This window comes from Talpa europaea (genome assembly GCF_964194135.1).
Source record: "Talpa europaea genome assembly, chromosome: 4".
Taxonomy (NCBI): Eukaryota; Metazoa; Chordata; class Mammalia; order Eulipotyphla; family Talpidae; genus Talpa; species Talpa europaea.
Genome location: NC_140070.1, coordinates 139,299,560 through 139,317,869, shown reverse-complemented (window position 1 = coordinate 139,317,869; position 18,310 = coordinate 139,299,560). Strand labels below are relative to the sequence as shown.

Genomic DNA, 18,310 nt, shown 5'->3' with positions numbered 1-18,310 from the left:
CCCTTAGACTCCAGTACCGTGGAGGACACGGTGAGAGGGCGGCGGCCTGGCAGTGACTTCTAGTCATGGACACTGTTCCCGCGGTGACACACACTGTAAATGGTTACGACATTAAGCCATAAAAGAAAATAAGTTCACACAAGAATGCCTCGAGAGACTCCTAACAAAACTATTTAGACATATTGATTGGATGCTTTATGAACATTAAGGTCTTCGCTTTTAAATCCATCTCTGTTAGTTTCGACAGAAACTGCCCTTTTTCTCCAACGTCCGTGCTTCACACAGAGCTGGTGTGACATTCATCAGCCACTCTCTACACTTCTGCAAGCCTCTATGGGGATCCAGCCCTGCCCCACCCCACCCCACCCGCAGCAAAGTTCAATGTGGGGCCTGTCCACAGGGGTGCCCAGGAGACAGAGGGTGGCCTTTGCCTTCTAGAAGAAAAGTGTTTGCAAATTGCTAATTCAATATGTTTCCTTTTGTCCTAACAAAACCACAAAGTAGAAAGCTTGTCCTAAAAATAACCAGGAGACCTACAATGGTTTAGGCAGGTGGGGATTCACCACAGGACAGGAGCATGAACAGTGTGGCTGAGGATGCAGCTCTGTGAAGGCTCTCTGCCTTCCCCTGAAGCCTGGACGCCTGGGGGCTGTGGCTCTAGTCTGTGTCCAGGGCCCAGGGGGATGTTGGCATAACCTTCCAACTTTCTACAACTCGGCTCTACCCCACCTGCACTCTGATTTATCCCTCCAGCACAAGAGCCCCCAGGCGCATTTAATAGCAACTAGTACCCAAGAAAGAGGGGGCAGGTTAAGTACCCCAGAAAGCTAGAACAAGGGGGCAGAAGTGATGGGGCTTCACACAAGTCCAGGCGTGTCTCCACCCAAATCCCCAAAACAGCAATCCTGGCAGTATCACTTTTGCCTCTGCCCACCTCCACCCTCTTCACTCTCCCCTTGGCCGTGCTTGTCTCTTGCTCCTGGCTTGCAAACTCCAAAGGTCTTTTCAGACTAGTGGGTGAGTGAGTGAGTGAGACAGGATAAGGGTGAGAAAAGAGCCCACGTGACACTGGGGGTTCACTTGGACTCCCCTCAAGGACGTGGAAGTCCTCCCCGCAGGTCCTGTGAATGTGACCTGACTTGGAAATAGGGTCTTTGCAGAGGATCAAGTGAGGTCATGGGGGAGGCCTGATTTAATGAGACTGTGTCTTAATAGGGAAATTTAGAGTCACGCAGACACAGTGGGAAGCCGCGGGGGAAGATGCCCTTGGACAAGTCAAGGAAGCTACCAGAGCTGGAGAGACCTGGACCAGGGCCCCCTCCCAGCCTTGAAGGAAGCCACACTGCTGCCATCTTGATTCTAGACTTTCAGCCTCTAGAACTGAGAAAATAAATTTCTGTTGTTACTTTGTTTCAGCAGCCCAAAGAAATGAACACATGAGAAAAATGCATTTTTGAGTGCAGTGCTATGGAGCTGTCTGCAGCCTCTGCAGCACGGATTCAATCCCGGCCGGCCCATGAGATTCCCACATGGCGCGGCAGACCTCTCCTGTCTCGCCTGCTGCTCCCCTCAGCAGTGTATTTCAGAAGATCTGTCTGTTCTGTTCCCCACTGTTTCTGGTGAATCCTCTCACCCTCCTGCGCATCTGGCCTGGACCCCAGTTTTTGTATGCATGAATAAATAAATCTTTAAAAAAAAAAAAGAAAAATGCACTTAGTGGTAATAACACCTTCACTATACACATTTTAAGAGATATATGGAATAAACTTTGGGTTCACACAAATCAAATGTAAATTATTCATAAGCTGTGTGTCAATACCCTATAAACTAAGAAAATATAAGTACCATTGTGGATGGTTCTTATCACTTCATTACCTAAATGTACCCCCTAAGAAATTCTAGTGGAAATTTAAAACTCTTTATTCATCTGAAGGCTGAGGATTAAACCTAGCAGGGGGAAAGAAACCACTATTGGAATTAAGTATTTCCATAGCGGGATTTTTCTATTTAATTAGTTAACTAATTCTATTTAGTGCTATTCTTACATGGAATCAGACAGCCTATGGCATCATCAGACAACAAAACAATTCAATTCAACCAGCAACAGAAGTTTCCTTCTCCAAGTTTCCTTACTGCAACAGAAGTTTCCTTTCCTACCTGGACATCTAACAAGTCACTACAAAGCAGAACTCAGGAAGGCAAGGACGTGAGAGAGAAAAGTCCCTGGTTCCTTTTTAAGAGGAAAAGTTACTGGGCCTCCCTGGTGGCACAAGGGGTTAAGCCACAACCTATGAAGCTATCTGCAGCCGCTGCAGCAGTTCGATCCCTGGCCAGGGAGCTACCCACATGGCGCTGCAGACCTCTCCTGTCTCACCCACTGCTCCCCTCAGCAGTGTGTTTCAATCAGTCCACCTGGTCTGTGCCCTACTCTGTCTCTGTTGAATCTTCTCACCCCCTGCACCTCTGGCATGTAAACCAGTTCTTATATGCATAAATAAATAAATCTTTAAAAAAAAAAAAGAGGAAAAGTTACTGATGAAACAAGAGGATTTTATTAGAACATGGTCTCAAAAAATCCACAAGTTTACCAGCATGATTCTTGAGGCAGGTCCTAGCCTTTGAGACAGGAATCATTTTGCCGTAAAAACACTACATCCCTTGCCTGGCCACCATAACAAAATACTACACACCAGGTGGCTTAAACAAGAGAATCACTTTTCTCACAGTTCACAGGCTGGAAGTCCCAGATCAAGGCACTGGTGAATGCAGCTTCTCTCGCGGCCTCTCCTCTTCCTGCTGTGTCCTCACTGGTCTTCCCTCTCTGTGTGTCCATGTCCTAATCTCTTCTTCAAAGGCCACCAGTCACCCGGGACCAGGATCTACCACAGGACTTCATTTCACCCTAATTACCTCTTTAAAGTCCCTGTTTCCAAATACAGCCCTGAGGGTTGGGACTTCAGCACAGAAATTAGGGGGGACACTTCACCCCATAACAAACACCTTAACAGATGTAAGACTTGGGTCCTCACATGAGGATGCTCCAGACTCCAGGATCTAGACAACTGCTGCAAAACACATCCCAAAAGCTCACAAGTCCCTCCCCAGGCAGGAGCCATGCTGAGCGACTATCTTTAGAAGGATGCTTATGCCGGGGCATCAGCAAGCCATGGCCCACCCAGCTGTTCGTGATAAATCAGAAGCTCCTTTCCTAAAGCTGAAATTTTCCTCTGTCACACTGAGATGGATGAGCCTCTCAGATTACACACAGAGAAACCCAAAACCATCATGTTCCTTTCCCAGGGAAAAAAAATGGTTCAAGGCTCTTGCTTTTCATTTTCTCCGCTTGCTTGTAATTGCCACAGGAGCCTTATTAAATTGTTCCATGATTTACCCAATCAAGCTAGAACCTGTCCAGAGGAGGCTGATGAGCAGTCAGCACTTTGGGGGGCAGAGGGGTTCTCTTTGAACTTGCAGATGGGAGCTATGCGATCCCAGCTGAACAGCTGCTGCGACTCTTAACGCACAGGAAGTCTGAGCCCCCGGCCCTCCACTGGGTTGAATGATGACTCAGGAGACAGGGGTCGCAGGTCTAGTGAAGAGCATTTCCCCAGGATCCTCAATGTTACATATGCCGCCATATGTCAGTGTCTCCTGGGCAGCTGAGTCTCTCTCTCTCTCTCTCTCTCTCTCTCTCTCTCTCTCTCTCTCTCTCACACACACACACACACACACACCTGAATTATGTCTCACCCAGATTCTTCATCTTACTTGTCTCTCCTATAGAGCAAAGCAACAAAGCAGACTTCTCCAAAGGGGAACCAGGACTGATTCTGCAATTTGACTGGCGAGTCCCTAAAACCCTGTCACTCTTTTGGGAGCCACATCTGGCTGTAATAACATGAGTTCTGTGTTTCTGGTTCACAGCTAGATGCTGATGCTCGAGCCCTGCTTTCTTGGGGGACACATCTGATGCGACTGCCATTCACTATGCCTTTGGCTTCATACACAAAAACATCCACTGGAAGCAGGGACACCTTTTTCCAATTGGTCTGCCAGGCATCCCTTTTTCCATTTTGTACAAATGCCCATACAGGTTACCAGCAGCTCTGCATAAAGAAGGCAGCCAGGAAATGCGTGACTGAAAAAAAGCACACGATCACCTGCAAAGGCCAGGTAAAAGCAATGTCTGTTGGTTCATTTTGAAAATGGTTACAGGTAGGAAATCTCTCCGGAGTGAGCATTCTGTTTTCACAGTAAGCCTGGCAAAGGACTTCAGACGAAGAAGTAAATCCAAAACAGTTTGAATGGGCAGAGTTTTTCATGAATGTAGAGGGCATGATTTAGAAGAGGGAGAAATCACCAGCTATTTTCTCTCTTCCCCTCTGCCTGCCTTTCCCTTCCCGGAGGCCTTGATGACCTTCCCTTCTGCAACAAAGCGATCTCAGACAAGCTTTCTTCAAAATTTGACTTTCAATACTTTAAACGCTAAAATTAGCTCTAATTCAAGAAGCATTCCTGTCCCACAGGCAACAGGAAACAATCAATATTCTATTCTCACATCATAGGGTGACTGGCAGCCAAATGTAGCTGAAAGGGTACAAAAATAAAGTAGTCTATGGGAGAGGAAGGTTTAAAGGGCACTATAGGAACTGGTGGAAGCACCAAATTTTGGAGAGAATAATCCAAGACAAAACTCTCAACCCACTCCTGAAATCTAAAGAGATCTCCGATCACACCATAAAGAATGGAGATTTCTAGGAAAGGGCGAGTTATCAAATGAAGGAGCACACCCCCAAAATCACAAATCTAGAAGAAACCATGACCCTTATGAGGGTAAATTGTTTTGTTGAGCACTGAGGAAAGAGTTGGCTAGCAACTCAAAAAACATGGGGGTGTAAGTTGTCCAAATGAACTTTTCCAAATCGTACTAATTCAGTAATCATGGAGAATCACCTACACATCAACTCTTCCACTGGTGAAAGTGTTAGGGGGAAAGGATGTCCTGAGCAAACTCCACACAGGCTTTGTGGATGCCATCCCCAATTCATCAAGACACTGGGAACTACAAATCCCATGATCACCAAAGGGAAGGTTGCGAGGACCTGAAGGCAGAGTTAAGCAGCCATTTTCTCTGTTTGAGTATTTAACTGGCCACCTGGCTGGGGGTAGTAGCCCTCTTGGCCACGCGCATGCTTGGTTTTTCACCAGCAACACAGGTCATTGGGATTCCAGGTCAGCGGGATGGGTAGGATGCATTTACAAACTTATCTCCCTCTTTCTCTCCCTGAGTTATTCATTTCCCCATTTTCCCCTTCCCTTGTAAATAAACCTTTTGTGTGTGTCTGCAATTTAGCATTAATAGGTCCCCTTTAAGAATGCAGGTGAGGACCCACAGTCAGGCAACCCTTTTTATATTGGGGTTGCTCTGTAACAAAAAGATTCTTTACTGTTAAAGGAAGCTCAGTGGCAAGAAGATGACAAGAAGGAAAGGCCAGTAAGGATTTAATGGCACCTTCCTCACCCTATAATATTTAGAAACAGCAGAAAGGAAGAGCCAGGAGGCAGAGAAGCCAGTAATAGTAAGAAGCTGTGAGACAGAGGAAAAAGAGAGCAATATTCCCTCGGAGCCCAGAAGCTGCTTGAAGCTCCTGCCCAAGCAGAGGGGAGGGAAGTAGGATTGAGGAATACAGACATCTAGGCCCCCAGGGGTGTCCTAATGGCCTTCCAGTCCTCTGAGAGACATTGAGTGCAAACGAAAGACGTGCAGCTAGAATTTTCCTCCTCACCTGCCTTTAAAATAAAACTTCATCACCTATGATAAGCTGAGTGGGCATGTTTCTTGCTATCTGAAAGGGCCTAATTAACACATACCTCTAAGGGTTAAAAATAAACATAAAAGTCTAGGAGAAGAAAATAAGCAGCTGTCATTTGTTCACTAACACAATACTAAGTATATTTTCAGAATAACTCTGTACCATACATGTGTGTTAAAATATATGTATATTTATGTAATATGTACATATGATATATACATATAATCAAATTTCCATCAAATACTCATGAGGTTATTATCATCATTTTTCAGATAGAGAAACTAAAGTTTGGAGGGTTTGAATACCTTACTCAAGATCACACAGCAGATAGGCAACAGGAACCCAAGGCTGTCAGCCCCTAAAGCCTTTACATGACACCATTAGATTAAATCATTATGTAACCGGTTTAAAAGACTGTCATAAATCTCTACCCAACACAAAGAGTTTTCTGCAGACAACAGTGAAACACTGGCAAGACTCACTGATAATCTGTAAAGTAAAACCAGCAACAAATCCACTAGTTTACGTAAGCATGAAATATATAAGAAAACTAAGAAAAAAGATTAATTGCTCTGACTAAGCAAAATATATAATTTCTATGAGCTCCCCAGAAAGGAGACATAACTGAGTCAAAAGACAAATGTTCAGCTGCAAGAAAATATTTGCAATATAACAAAGATAAAAACCTAATATCCTTAATATGTAAAAAGTTTGAACAAATCACTAAGGTAAATGAGAAAACACAAAAAATTAGTAACAATAATCCAAGAAGAAACAAATTCTCAATTAAGTAGACAAATTATGACTACCCTACTAATTATCAAAAGGTATTTTTAAGAAATAATTTCCACATATTGTGTCATTTGGCATAGTCTTTCTGAAGTGCATTTGGCAGTTTATCAAAATTCTTCTTAGTATTTATCCTAAGGAATGATTCAGAAAGATACATACAAGAATAGTAATAGCACTTATTATTTTTGTAGGCAAAATTCTGAATAAGTTCAATGTCCAACAGTTAGGAATTAATTTTTTTAATTATAGTAACTCCAAATAATGAAACATAAAATTAAAATTTAAGAGACCATTTGAACAACATGGGAAGATATTCTCTATATATTAAGATGGGGGTATGCAAGGTCACCACACAATATGGACACTCTAATCCCAATTTTGTGACATATGGCTTCAAGAGGAGAAAAGTCAAACATATTATATTTATATGTAAATATACATCTGCATCACATGTACCCAGCCCTAAATGTTCTTAATAATTATTGCTAGGCTGGGTGATTATACATAATTTTTATTTTCTTCATGCTTTAGTTTCTTTTCCACAGGTTTAAAAAAAAATCATGCTTAATTAATCAAAGAAAAAGAGATAACTTTTTAACGCTTGTAAAATAGCAAGAGAACAGATAATGGAATGTGATTAGTAAATGTAGTAGCAAGTGGCAGAGTTCATCATGAAGAGAGTACATATAAGTGGTTATACAAGAACCAACCATGGCAATTAGCAAATTTAGCTCAGGATTTGTTTTGTGTTAGAATTTCAAATAGTCTAGAATGTACCTGTGACTGGACTGGTTTAAAGAATTAAAAACACTAAATATTTGGTCAAAAATACTTTCAAAAATTGTTTTCAAAATATAGGTTAGAGGAAAAACACCATTTATATTAGATGATTTACATTTATTTTAAATAAATATGCCTCTTTGGGGTCGGGAAGACATTATTCTAAGTCTGATTTTTTTTTGGGGGGGGGACTATTTTTTTATCCTACATTCTCAGGTACTTTAATTTAATGGCCCTCTATGATGAAAAGCTATTCTTGATCTAGGGAAAAGCATCTCAGAATAATGAATTAGGTGGGAGTACAATAGCCATATAGCACATATCCTCCAGAGAGAAATTCAAGTTTCATTACATCAAATTGGCCTTGAAATTGCAACTACTGCTCACAAATGTTAGTTTTTAATAGAATAAAATGTCATCCTGTGGGAATGACACTTTACAAACCTGGAGAAGTGTTTTCAAAATAAGTTTTTTATTAGTATTACTACATGTAAATGTTCAACTGAGAACTGAGTCATCCACTCATTTCTCTAATTAAATTTTTAACCTGGTATAAAGAATGCACTTAGAGAGCCAGACTTCCACTTCAGAGCAGCCGTAATTCCAACTAAAAACCAGATTACATAAATGATAACACTTATCTTTATCCATTTGGTTTCACTCAAGTAGGGCTCAGATAAAATGCCAGAAAATTCTGATTCCAGATTTTGCAGCCAATCCCATATTTTACAGCCAACTTTCTCTAGGCTTCCTTTTCACCTGGACACTTCCTCATTCCATTTGCCTCTGGTGTCCCTTTTCAGTCCAAGTGGGGACTGAGGAAAGACTTGGAAAAGCTAGCCTAGCTCTAGAGAGTCTGCATATCAAGCAAGGCGAGGGCAAGTGTGATTTTGTTTTGTTTTTAATAAATAGTCTGTGTTCATTCTTGTCAGTTAGATGAACAAGAAGTCTACGTGACTGTTCAGCGAACTACCTAAGATGCGCACTTGCAGCTTCACCGTCAGAGTCAAATCCTTCCCTTCCCTTCTGCAGGTTTTTCCCTCTCCAGTGCCAAAGAAAGTGAATGCTGACCAGAGTCCCTCCAAGTAGCTGCCAGGCACACTGCTGCCTTCTTAAAAAAGTCGGCTGCCAGAAAATTATGGCTATATTGACATTATATGGTTGCTATTCAAAAATGTACACACATATTTTTGTGTATGGATACACAGCTGTGTGTAGTGTGTGTGCACACACTAGCACACCCTGCGCATGCACACTACTCTGGAGAGCCTCCTCTCATACTAAATTCATGAAAGATTCCTGACCAGTGCCGCTGACCACACTTTGAGACTTGACTGCACTCTCAATCTGAGAGAGGTGGGCAAAGAGGTGGGTAAGGTGCCCCTTCGCTACCTGCAACCACAACTGGAGGTTTTCAGGCACAACGAGCAGCCACTTCTGCCCAGAGCTTTTGGTTTATTTGTCACTGATTCATGACCTGATTAGCTGTTCATTAATACTTTCATCTACAGGAATCTACAGGATTCCAAACACTCTGATGAAATGTTTTCTTGTTAAAACTGGTTTTGCCATTTTCTGACAGTTACCCGAAGGTGCGAGACTTTCGGTGCTAAACGGAGAGAGATGGGTACGCCGGGATGGCTGGTCACGCCAATCGATCAGCAAGATCTAGACCAACTACAAAAGGTCATTATAAGGGGTACATTATATTTTGCAGCAAAGCATCTAGAACATAGCCTCACAGGTTTTATGAGATCCATAAATGTTTATTATTATTATCAGCACTACATTCTGGTGGTCAAGGTGTAGAGCAAGCAGTTATTTCTTTCCTGCAGCTTTTGGGTAATTCAGATCATAAAATCTTTTTTTTTTTTTTTTTATTACAAGTAGACAAAGGAATCAGTTTCTGGGAGTCTGAACTTCATCCTATCTTCCTGAGAGAAAGAGAAAACGCAAGATGCCTTGAAGGTGGCTGCTACATTTCTGCCTCCTTTGTCCCTCAGCACCATGCTCTGGGGTGGACACAGCTGTGGCAAAGAGCAGGAACAAAGACACTCCGGGGAACAAGAGAGTCAGAAGGACAGTCACCACAAAGCCATGGGACAGGCTATAAGGCAACAAGAACTCAATGGGGGATAAAAATGGCAGACATGGCACAGGACAGAAAAGATAGTGAATCAAGTAGCTCGGAGAATGGGTGTGAGAAACAAGCAGGAATGCAAAAATGTTTTGGCACCAACTCGCCGCTTAGGAGACTGATAAACTTATTTTAAAAATTACAGAAACAGATCCAAACCTCTATATATTGCCTTGGGAAACATCCAAAGAAATGTATGTTTGCAAATAGCAACTTGGCCCATCTGCTGCAGTGTTGGTATATTTTCTCAAGAAAGAGCTGAGGGTCCATTCACAGTCCCATGACATGGCAAAATATTTCCCTGCTTCTGGCTGGTCACCTGTCACCCTGATACCTAAGCTGCCTTCCTTAACAAGTCCCTGCAGAAGACACAGCTGTTCCCAGGTTGCGATATTTCCCAAAGAGCGCCAGCTGCACAACCTGTTCCATCTACTCATCACTCATACAGGCAGACCCAGAGCCGTAAAGAGTGACAGAGAAGAAAGCACTTCCCTGCCAACTCAGACACTGTCTTTCAGAGGTTGGCCTCAAGTCTTGGGGAGACCAAAGCATTCTTTGATCCATTCAAAAGAAAGAATTACCGAGGATGAAGAGAGTCAGAGGGTGATGTATACAATTGACTTTTGGTGTTTATGTTTTTTTTATTTATTTATTTATTTATTTTTTAAAATCTTTTTTTTTTTTAATAGAGGCATGTTTTTATTTTATTTATTTATTTGTTTGTGTTTTGTTTATACATGCACTGGGTACAGTCAGAAGCGCGGGAGGGTGAGAGAATTCACCAGAGCCAGAGCGGGGAGCAGAGCAGGCAGAAGGACCGAAGTACACTGCTGAGGGGAGCAGCGGGCGGCAGGAGAGGTCTGCGCGCCATGTGGGACCCTCCTCCGGTGGCCGGGGAGCAGCCGGGGATCGAACCGGTGCAGCAGAGGCCGCGGGCAGCTTCGCAACCCAGCGCTTAACCGCTGCGCCACCGGGGAGGCCCGACTTTTGGTGTTTATGATGTCCTACATGCAGGTACTGAATTATAATCCTGTACACATGAAGCCCACAGTGTCACAGACCAGTGTTACTTCAAACAATAGATTATTCCTAAATAAAATATTTCCTGACCCTATTCTCTGTACCTGGTATTAATCAAAGCACCAGGGATAGAGCAGCAGCCCTTCCTCATGGGGCTTACGGTCTAATGAGTAGATGAACAATTAACACATCATCACATAACTGTATCCCATGGGGTTACATTGAGTAGAGCGCTAGCTGGCTAGAGAGCTGGCCTGCAAGAGCTGGCTGCAAGCTGGCTGGCAAGGGCCAATTGTAAGATAGCAGCCTGAGGCTAGGTGCCTGCGGAGGCAGAAAGCTGACAGGCAATGGCCACTAGCCACTGAGCTAGCAGGCAGAGGCTGGTGACAAGAGACATACAGAGACACACAGTAGCTTGCTGTGGCTTCACACCTGTAGGTGGCAAAGTGGGGCATTGAGGCTGGGTAGTGGAAAAGCACCAGAAAGTCCCCATGAGAGATTATAAAAGTAAACCGACCCCCAACAGTAACAGTCTCCTCCCTGGGACCTCCCTCCTGCTGTTAGGAGCTTGCTGACCTTCAGTCCCGTGTGCCTGCTGAGTATTCCTCAATCGCACGGACACAAGAACCCACTCACTAGGCAACATCTCTGACCCGATTGGACACAACATGATATCGTGAACTGCACAGTGTCCCCCTAAAATGCATGTGGTTAAGTCCTTTCAGGCGACTGTAACAAGATATCACAGGCTGGGTGGTTCATAAACAACAGGATTTGTTTTCCACAGTAAAGGAGGTTGAGAAGTCTAAAATCAAGGCACTGGCCAATTTGGCATTTGCTGAGAGTTCTCTTCCTGGTTGGGAGCTGGCCATCATCTTGCTGGGTCCTCACATGGTAGAAGATGCAAGGGGTCTCATTTATGAGAACTCTGCCCTCCTATCTAACCATTCACCAAAGGGCATCACCCCCATCTTGTCGGTAAGACCATCAGAATGTAGACTCGGCTAGTGGACACTTGTTTCAGGTTGAGAGGGGTCACCTCAGGGCAAGGAGAAGCTGCTCACTTTCTTTCCAGAACCAGTGTGGACTCAGATGACGATCCCTGGAGCCCTGGCCCAGTCTCGCTCTGTCAGCAGTTCCCAGCAGGCCACACAGCCCAGGTTCCCCATCGGGGCTGAAGAACTTCCTCCCCTGGCTGTCGCTGGCTTGTCCCAACCATGATCTGGCTCCAGGAACTGCCCCCAGCAAGTGTCCAAGGAACATGCCCCTTCTCGGGGCAGCTGGGATCCAATGACCGGCCCATGCTGGGGCACAAAGGTCTAGTCCTGTAGCCCCAACATGGACACCACTGAGGGGTCATGTCAGCTCCAGAGACACCATGGCATGGGCAGGGGCCCCAGCTGACACTGGATTGGAGCCCACCTTCTCCCTCTGTCCAGTGTTACTCTGCTCCTTGCCTCTGCACCCTGACCTCCCCTCACAGCTGTTGGTGCTGAGTATACTCCCTAAGGCCACACTGTCTCCTTCCTAGATCTGATTCCCGGGCAACCACCCAGAACACAGCCCTAGCAGTCCGGGAAAGGGCTGTGATTGTCCCTGTGAAAAGGCATGTTCAGACCCTAACCCTCGGGACCATGAACGCAACTTTATTAGATGTGGGGTCTCTGCAGAGGGAGTGAGTAAAGATGAGGTCCTGCTGGGCTGGCGTTAGCTCTCATCCAGTGACTGTGTCCTTAGGAGGAGAGATCTGGAGACACCCAGAGGGAGGAAGGCCATGTGAAGAGAGGCTGAGACCACAGTGATGTGACCACGAGTCAAGGATGCCCAGGAGTGTGGCCCAGCACCAGGCAGTAAGAGAAGCAAGGCAGGCTTCTCCCTAAGAGTCTGCCCATTATGACCCCTTGACTTTGGCCTCTGGCCTTCCAGAGTGTAAAAGAATAAATATCTGTTGTTTCAAGCCACTCAGTTTGTGGTCACTTGCTTCAGCAGCCCTAGCAATAGAGAAGAGCGGGTCAGAAGGAAAATCTGCTTGGTCAATGCGGGTAAAAAAAAAACAGCAAGCTGGTTCCCCCATGGCTGGGGTCACCGAGAGCATCTAATGACAAAATGCACAGAAAACCCTGCATAAACCACCAGACACAACACCACTGAGGCAGTATGTAGGGTAAAGAAGCAACAGCTCGCTCAAGTTTGTTGGGGTGTCAGCCTGCTCAGGTAAGATTCAGGTCCCGTGTTTAACCTCTTTCCTGCTGGTCATGTTACCAGCCAGCTGCAGCTGAGCAGATAATGTGACATTCAGCTCAGAATTCAGGCTGAGTGGAGAAAAGTCTCACCAGTTTGCTAAAATAAGCTTTGGGTCTCAATTAGACAGGAGCACAGTTTCTCAGTTACCATGAATAATCAAGAGGGAATAAATGATATTTGGTACTCAAGCCACCTTCCCACAGAGGACACCCAGGCAGCCTGGTGTCTTTGGGCAAACAGAGCTGCTGCTCCCCAAAACGACTGAGAGGAGACCCACCAGGAGGATGAGGGTCAGCTGCCTGCAAAATGCTGTCGTCAAACCCAGTGGCTCACACCTGCATGGGAAATTTCAGGTTGTGTTCCTCTCCTTGGGCACCATTCAGTACGATGGTGCCGACTCACAGCACTCTTTTAAGTCCAAAGGACCTGAACACTCATGAACCTTGAAAACTAAGCCCTCATGTGCCAATTTCCATCATCCACGCCCACTTCAAAGGACGAGGCAGGGCAGGAAGTTCACAAGGATAGTGCCCCACACTGCAGCGAGCAATCTCAAATTACAGGCACTGCCTTGTCACACACGACATCTTGAGCAGGTGCTTTTGCCAGACGCCACCTTCTTGCCAAGAAATCCCTGCTGAGGATTAATAGGAATTTCCAGTTCTCTAAGCATTTCTTGTTCCTCCAAGCGATTACCCCTAAATTTCCAGCACATTAAAAAAAAAAACAAAAAAACGCAGGATTTAGCACCTGTTTGTTTCCCAAATACTTGCAGAAGCAGATCTGCCAAAAAGGCCACCTCTAAAAATTAGTCATATTTCCTGCTCCGCAAAACATAGTAAATTATATTTTTAGTAACTCCTTCACTCCAGGTAGCTGGCACTGTCGTGCTCAAAACATAATTATTGGCAACTTACTAAGCAGGCAACCCTTATTTTTAGCCCCAAAATAGCTCCAATGAAAGTGATAAACAGGCTTTTTTTAAAAACAAGAGTTAGAACAAGATATTGAAACATCTTAACCCATCGTTCCACATCCAACTTTGTATCTTAGAGAGACTGAATCACAAAAGAAGACAATTGTGTCATCAACTATTTTTTCCCTTTTTGCTGCTTTGTCTATGAAATCACTGTTCTATAGCTGAGACAGACCTGCCTTTTCTTTAGAAGTCTTTCCAACTCAATTTTACCCGCTTTTTAAAAAATGTGATAACCACCTATAGAGAGTACCTGAGACTGCATTTCAGAGGGACCAGGGAGCAAGCAGGGGCAGCAAACTTGTCCCCTCTGGGTCTTTCAAAGTCATTTCTTGATACTATTGCTCAGTGACCTCGTTCCTGGTCTCAAAGCCACAGAGAACACTTTTCAAAATCTGTTGTTGTGGTTGTTTTCCCTCAGCCAATCATTCACGGCCATTGAGTCAAAGACACTGGTCATGATTGAGGCCGCTGCCAAGGAAGAGTTTCACTTGGACAAGTGCATTCTCTCTTTGGAAAGCCACATTGGCCGAGGTTGCCACCGCGGAAGGTTAAGGGAAGACAAAATTAGGTCTTGGCCAAAGCATCCTTTCCTTTCAAGCAGTAAAAGGATCATCTCAATTCAAATGACTTTCAAACAAACAACTTCAGAGGAAAAGCAGGCCAACGTGTCCTGCGGGCAGCCGTGGGAAAGGCAGCCTCTTGATAAGATAGGATTGAAGCCCGAAATGAAAGCCAGAAGAAGTGGTGCTTTTGTCACTTGGACTCAGACAGCCGTTCCCAGTCAGCAGAGGAGGATTTTACCCACAGCTTTTCGAAAACATGCATCAAGTGAAAACGCAGCCCTCCCCCAGCGTCCTAAACCAGGGGTACTCCAAATTGAGTATAAATCACCCAAAACAAAGCACATCGTTTCACATAGCACTTATGGAATGAGACCCATGTGGGGTACCCCTTCTCCTCCCTTTCCCCAGCCCCTCTTTCTGTTTTTTCATGAAATGATTCCCCATCATGAGACACCCCGAATCCTTCCACGGGGAGGGAGAGGTTGTGAGGTTCAGGGGAAAACAGCTATTTCTCACTGCAGTGTTCATGACTTAATTCCCCTGCTGCTGCAGCCTGTTTCTTTAAAACAGAGGAGAAAAGTGAAAGGCTTTATCCAAAAAGTATACACCCCCCCTAAAAGAAGGACATCTTGGAGGAGAGATGCTACTTTAGGGGACACTTCATTTCTCTCCTCTGGGTCCAGTCACCTCAAGGGCTCCCCTTACTGGGCTCATAGGAGCAATTCTTTTCTAGCCAAAAATCCTCTTAATAACTCACCTTTGGAAAAGACTGCAAGGCTGCAAATAGCTTGAGGTTAACTTCACCGTTGTTTTTGGCCTTAGTAAGACAATACCCAAAATAGGAGTGAGGATGGCTGCTCCCTCTGCAAACACAAACACACACTCACACATACACACACACACACACACCATAATCTCTATCATCTGACAAAACCCAACATATTAAGGTGTTGGATTTGAAGGATAAGATCTATGAATGACACCCACTGTTTCTTTAAAGCTGGCAATTAAGTAAACTAAAATCCAGAGTTCTCATGAGGCTAGCCATCCTGGGCGCACTAGTTCTCATGACTAGAGTGGAACAGTTCAGAAAAATCCCCAACCTCCCCCTACTCACCCTGGTCCTTAACTAGATACAACCCATTCATGGAGAAATAATGTGACAGCCAATTAATACCTCCTTCAGAGAGATCCAGGGCTGAAGGGCAACAAGATAGGGATGAGGGTGTGAGCGGTGGGGTGAGAGGGGAGGCGGATGCAGCAGACGCCTCACTGGACCCCATTCCTATGGGTCTGGCACAGAGCTCAGGAAACCAAGCAATGCGAAGGGGCTGGACACTGACAGAGACGCCCAGGGAGTTCCACCAAGGCCAACAGACTTCTGATAAGAAGCAAACCCAGTCTGGGCACAAGGTGGGCAGGGGAAAGTGGAGAGAAACCCACTGCTTTGCCATGATGCGATCAGACGAAAGCCTCGCCTCTTCTTGCTAAGTTTCAGGAGAAACATACACGAGCAGACGGAATCATATACATTTGGAATAAGAGTAAACGTCTACCACCCACGACAACAAGACCTTACACAGGGATGGAAAAGTGGGTGCCCAGTGCTCAGAGCTGGGGCGCTGGGCAGCCTGCACCCTGACGGGATAGGTATGTGTGCCTGCTCGCTGCAAGCCAAGGCTTGGTCAGACTATAATGAGGTTTAGAGCTGTTCTTATTTCTTCTTTGCAGAGTTACTCAATTCTGTGAGTTCATCCTGAACCCTCCCTTTTTGTATGGGGATTCACACAAGAGGCACTTTTTCATTTACCCACTTAACCCCAACAGAGGTGCACCCCACCTGGAGTGCCTGCAGGGGCAGAGGACATGACCAGGGGGATGGAAAACTGCACCCGGAACCTAAGGGGCTCAGGACACCATGGAGAAAGAGGGGAGCTAAGGCTAGGTGAGGCCAGAAGGTGGGGGGGGGGTAGTTGGGGGAGGTGTGTGCAAGTCAGCTGAAATCCAAGGCACTGCACAGGGGGCTGGGAGGGGGAAGGGGAAAGGCAGAGGCTTCCAGAGCAGAGGGCGAAGGGTAGGCAGGAAGCCTGCGCTCCCCTGTCCCTCCCAAGCTGCCCCAGGCCCCTGATCAGTGGGTTACTCCAACCTGGGGGCGCCTTTAGTCTGAGATGACCATGAACTTGGTCACCTAATCTGAAGTGGTTCCAAGCTTGGAGGAACTCCCAGCATGGGGTAGCCTTACCACTTGGGGTGAAACCAATGCCTTGACCACTCACCCCCAAATTAAGCCCTCTTATCTTGGGTTTCTTCTCAGAAATCTAATCCACAGTTTCTGGCTACCTGGGCCCTGCTGGCCTGGAAGGGCTCACCACTCCCCAGCTTCTCACAGGGCTGGTCTCTAGGGGTCTTCCTTTGCTTTCACCCTAAAGACAAGTCATCTCCCAGCCCCTCAGTCTGGGGGCTCGCCTGCACTTCTGCATCTGCCGGAGCAGCGTCCTACCTGCAAGCTCCCACCCGGGAGCTGGAGGGACTGGAGAGGGAATGGAGGGGAGGGAGTGGGAATGGTTGGGGCTTGGGGGTGTGGAGGGCACGCGTGCAGCCCCTCCTGCGAGCACAAAAAACTTCCCTAGCCCGGGAGGAGGCGCGGGGTGGAAGCTCCCTCCGGGGCTGGCTTCTCAGCCCTCCCGGCCACCCGAGCGCTCCAGGCCTCTCCCCTGGCCCTGCAGCCCCCACCCCCGCGAGAGCCCAACTCGGTCCCCCGACCCCTCCCGCGCGGGTGTCCGCCAGGCGGCGCCTCTCCAGGAGCCCAGAACCAGCGCGCCCCCGGCCCGCGACGCGGAGAGGCCGGGTCCCCGGCCGCCAGGGTGGGCGCGCGCCGGGGCTCACCCCGGAGCAGAGTCGGGCGCAGGAGGGTTGGCGCCCGGTCCGGACCGCGCTCCCCCCCCGGGTCCCGCCGCTCCCCGCGCCCCGATCCCGCGCCCGGGGCCCGGCGACGGCGCCCGCGGGACTCACCTTCTCCCCGGTGAGCACGTGCAGCCCCTCGCGCACCTTGGCGAAGGAGCCCTCGCCCAGCTTCCTGCTGCCCACCAGGTAGTTGCCCACGCGCTTGTGGTGCTGGAAGTCGCGCAGCCGCTCGCGGGGCACGCCGCTCACCCAGGCGGGCAGGAAACTTCCCTCGCAGGCCGCCGCCGGCCGCGCCGCGTCCTCGGAGGCGCCGCCGCCCCCGGGCGCCGCCGACTCGCCCAGGAGCGCGTCCCCCGCGGCCGCCGGCATCGCGCTCGCCCGCGGCCCCGCCGCCCCCGCGGGCCCCCCGGCGCCCCCCGCCGCCGCCCGGCCCGGCCCCGCCCGGCCCGCGCCGCGCGCAGACAATAGCGGCCGCCGGGGCCGCGGGGGAGCCGGGCCCGCCCCCCAGAAGTTCTTCTGGCCGAGGGTCGCCCGGGACCCCTCCCCGGGCGCCGGGCGCGCGGCTACGGGCGGTCACGCCGCGGGGGGCGCGGGGCGCGGGGGGCGCGGGCCGGGGTCCCGCAGCCGGGGCGCTCCGCCCGCCGGCCCACTCGGGCGCGGGGCCGGCTCCCTGGCTCCTAGCGGGGCGCGGGGCGGCGGGCTGCCGGCGCCCTCGGGAAGGCAGCAGAAGAAAGCCCCATTCAGTTTGGATTGGCAGAAATTTAATCCGGCGGCGGCGGCGGGAACAGAGCGAGCCCCGCTCCGCAGCCCGAGCACTTTCAAATCCCCGTGGCCCCTCCCTCCCCGCGCGCCTCGCCGGCCCGACCCCCGCCGCCGAGGGGAGGGCCCTGGGAGGGGCGCGCCGGGGCGCGCGGCGGGGCCACCTGAGCGCCGGACGGGGGACCCCGCGCGGCCTCGGGGGCGCGCGCTCCCGGCCGGCCCCGGTCCGGCCGCCTCCGGCTGCGCCTCGCGCGCGGGCTCCGGGCGGCGCGGGGCGTCGGGCGCTGAAATCCCCCCTCCGGCTGCGCCGAGCTGGGGG

The 18,310-nt window shown here is 48.3% G+C and overlaps 1 protein-coding gene across 1 annotated transcript in view; it reads right to left on the bottom strand.

The window, feature by feature from the left end:
* HUNK (hormonally up-regulated Neu-associated kinase) overlaps window positions 1–17,601 on the bottom strand; it is a gene marked incomplete at its 5' end in the record, with an annotated part of 94,177 nt that extends 76,576 nt beyond the window's left edge. The window contains one exon of the mRNA XM_084231080.1: window positions 17,341–17,601. Within this exon, the coding sequence (XP_084087206.1) occupies window positions 17,341–17,601 (261 nt within the window). The remainder of the gene's footprint in view (window positions 1–17,340) is intronic.
* Window positions 17,602–18,310: the final 709 nt, after the last annotated feature.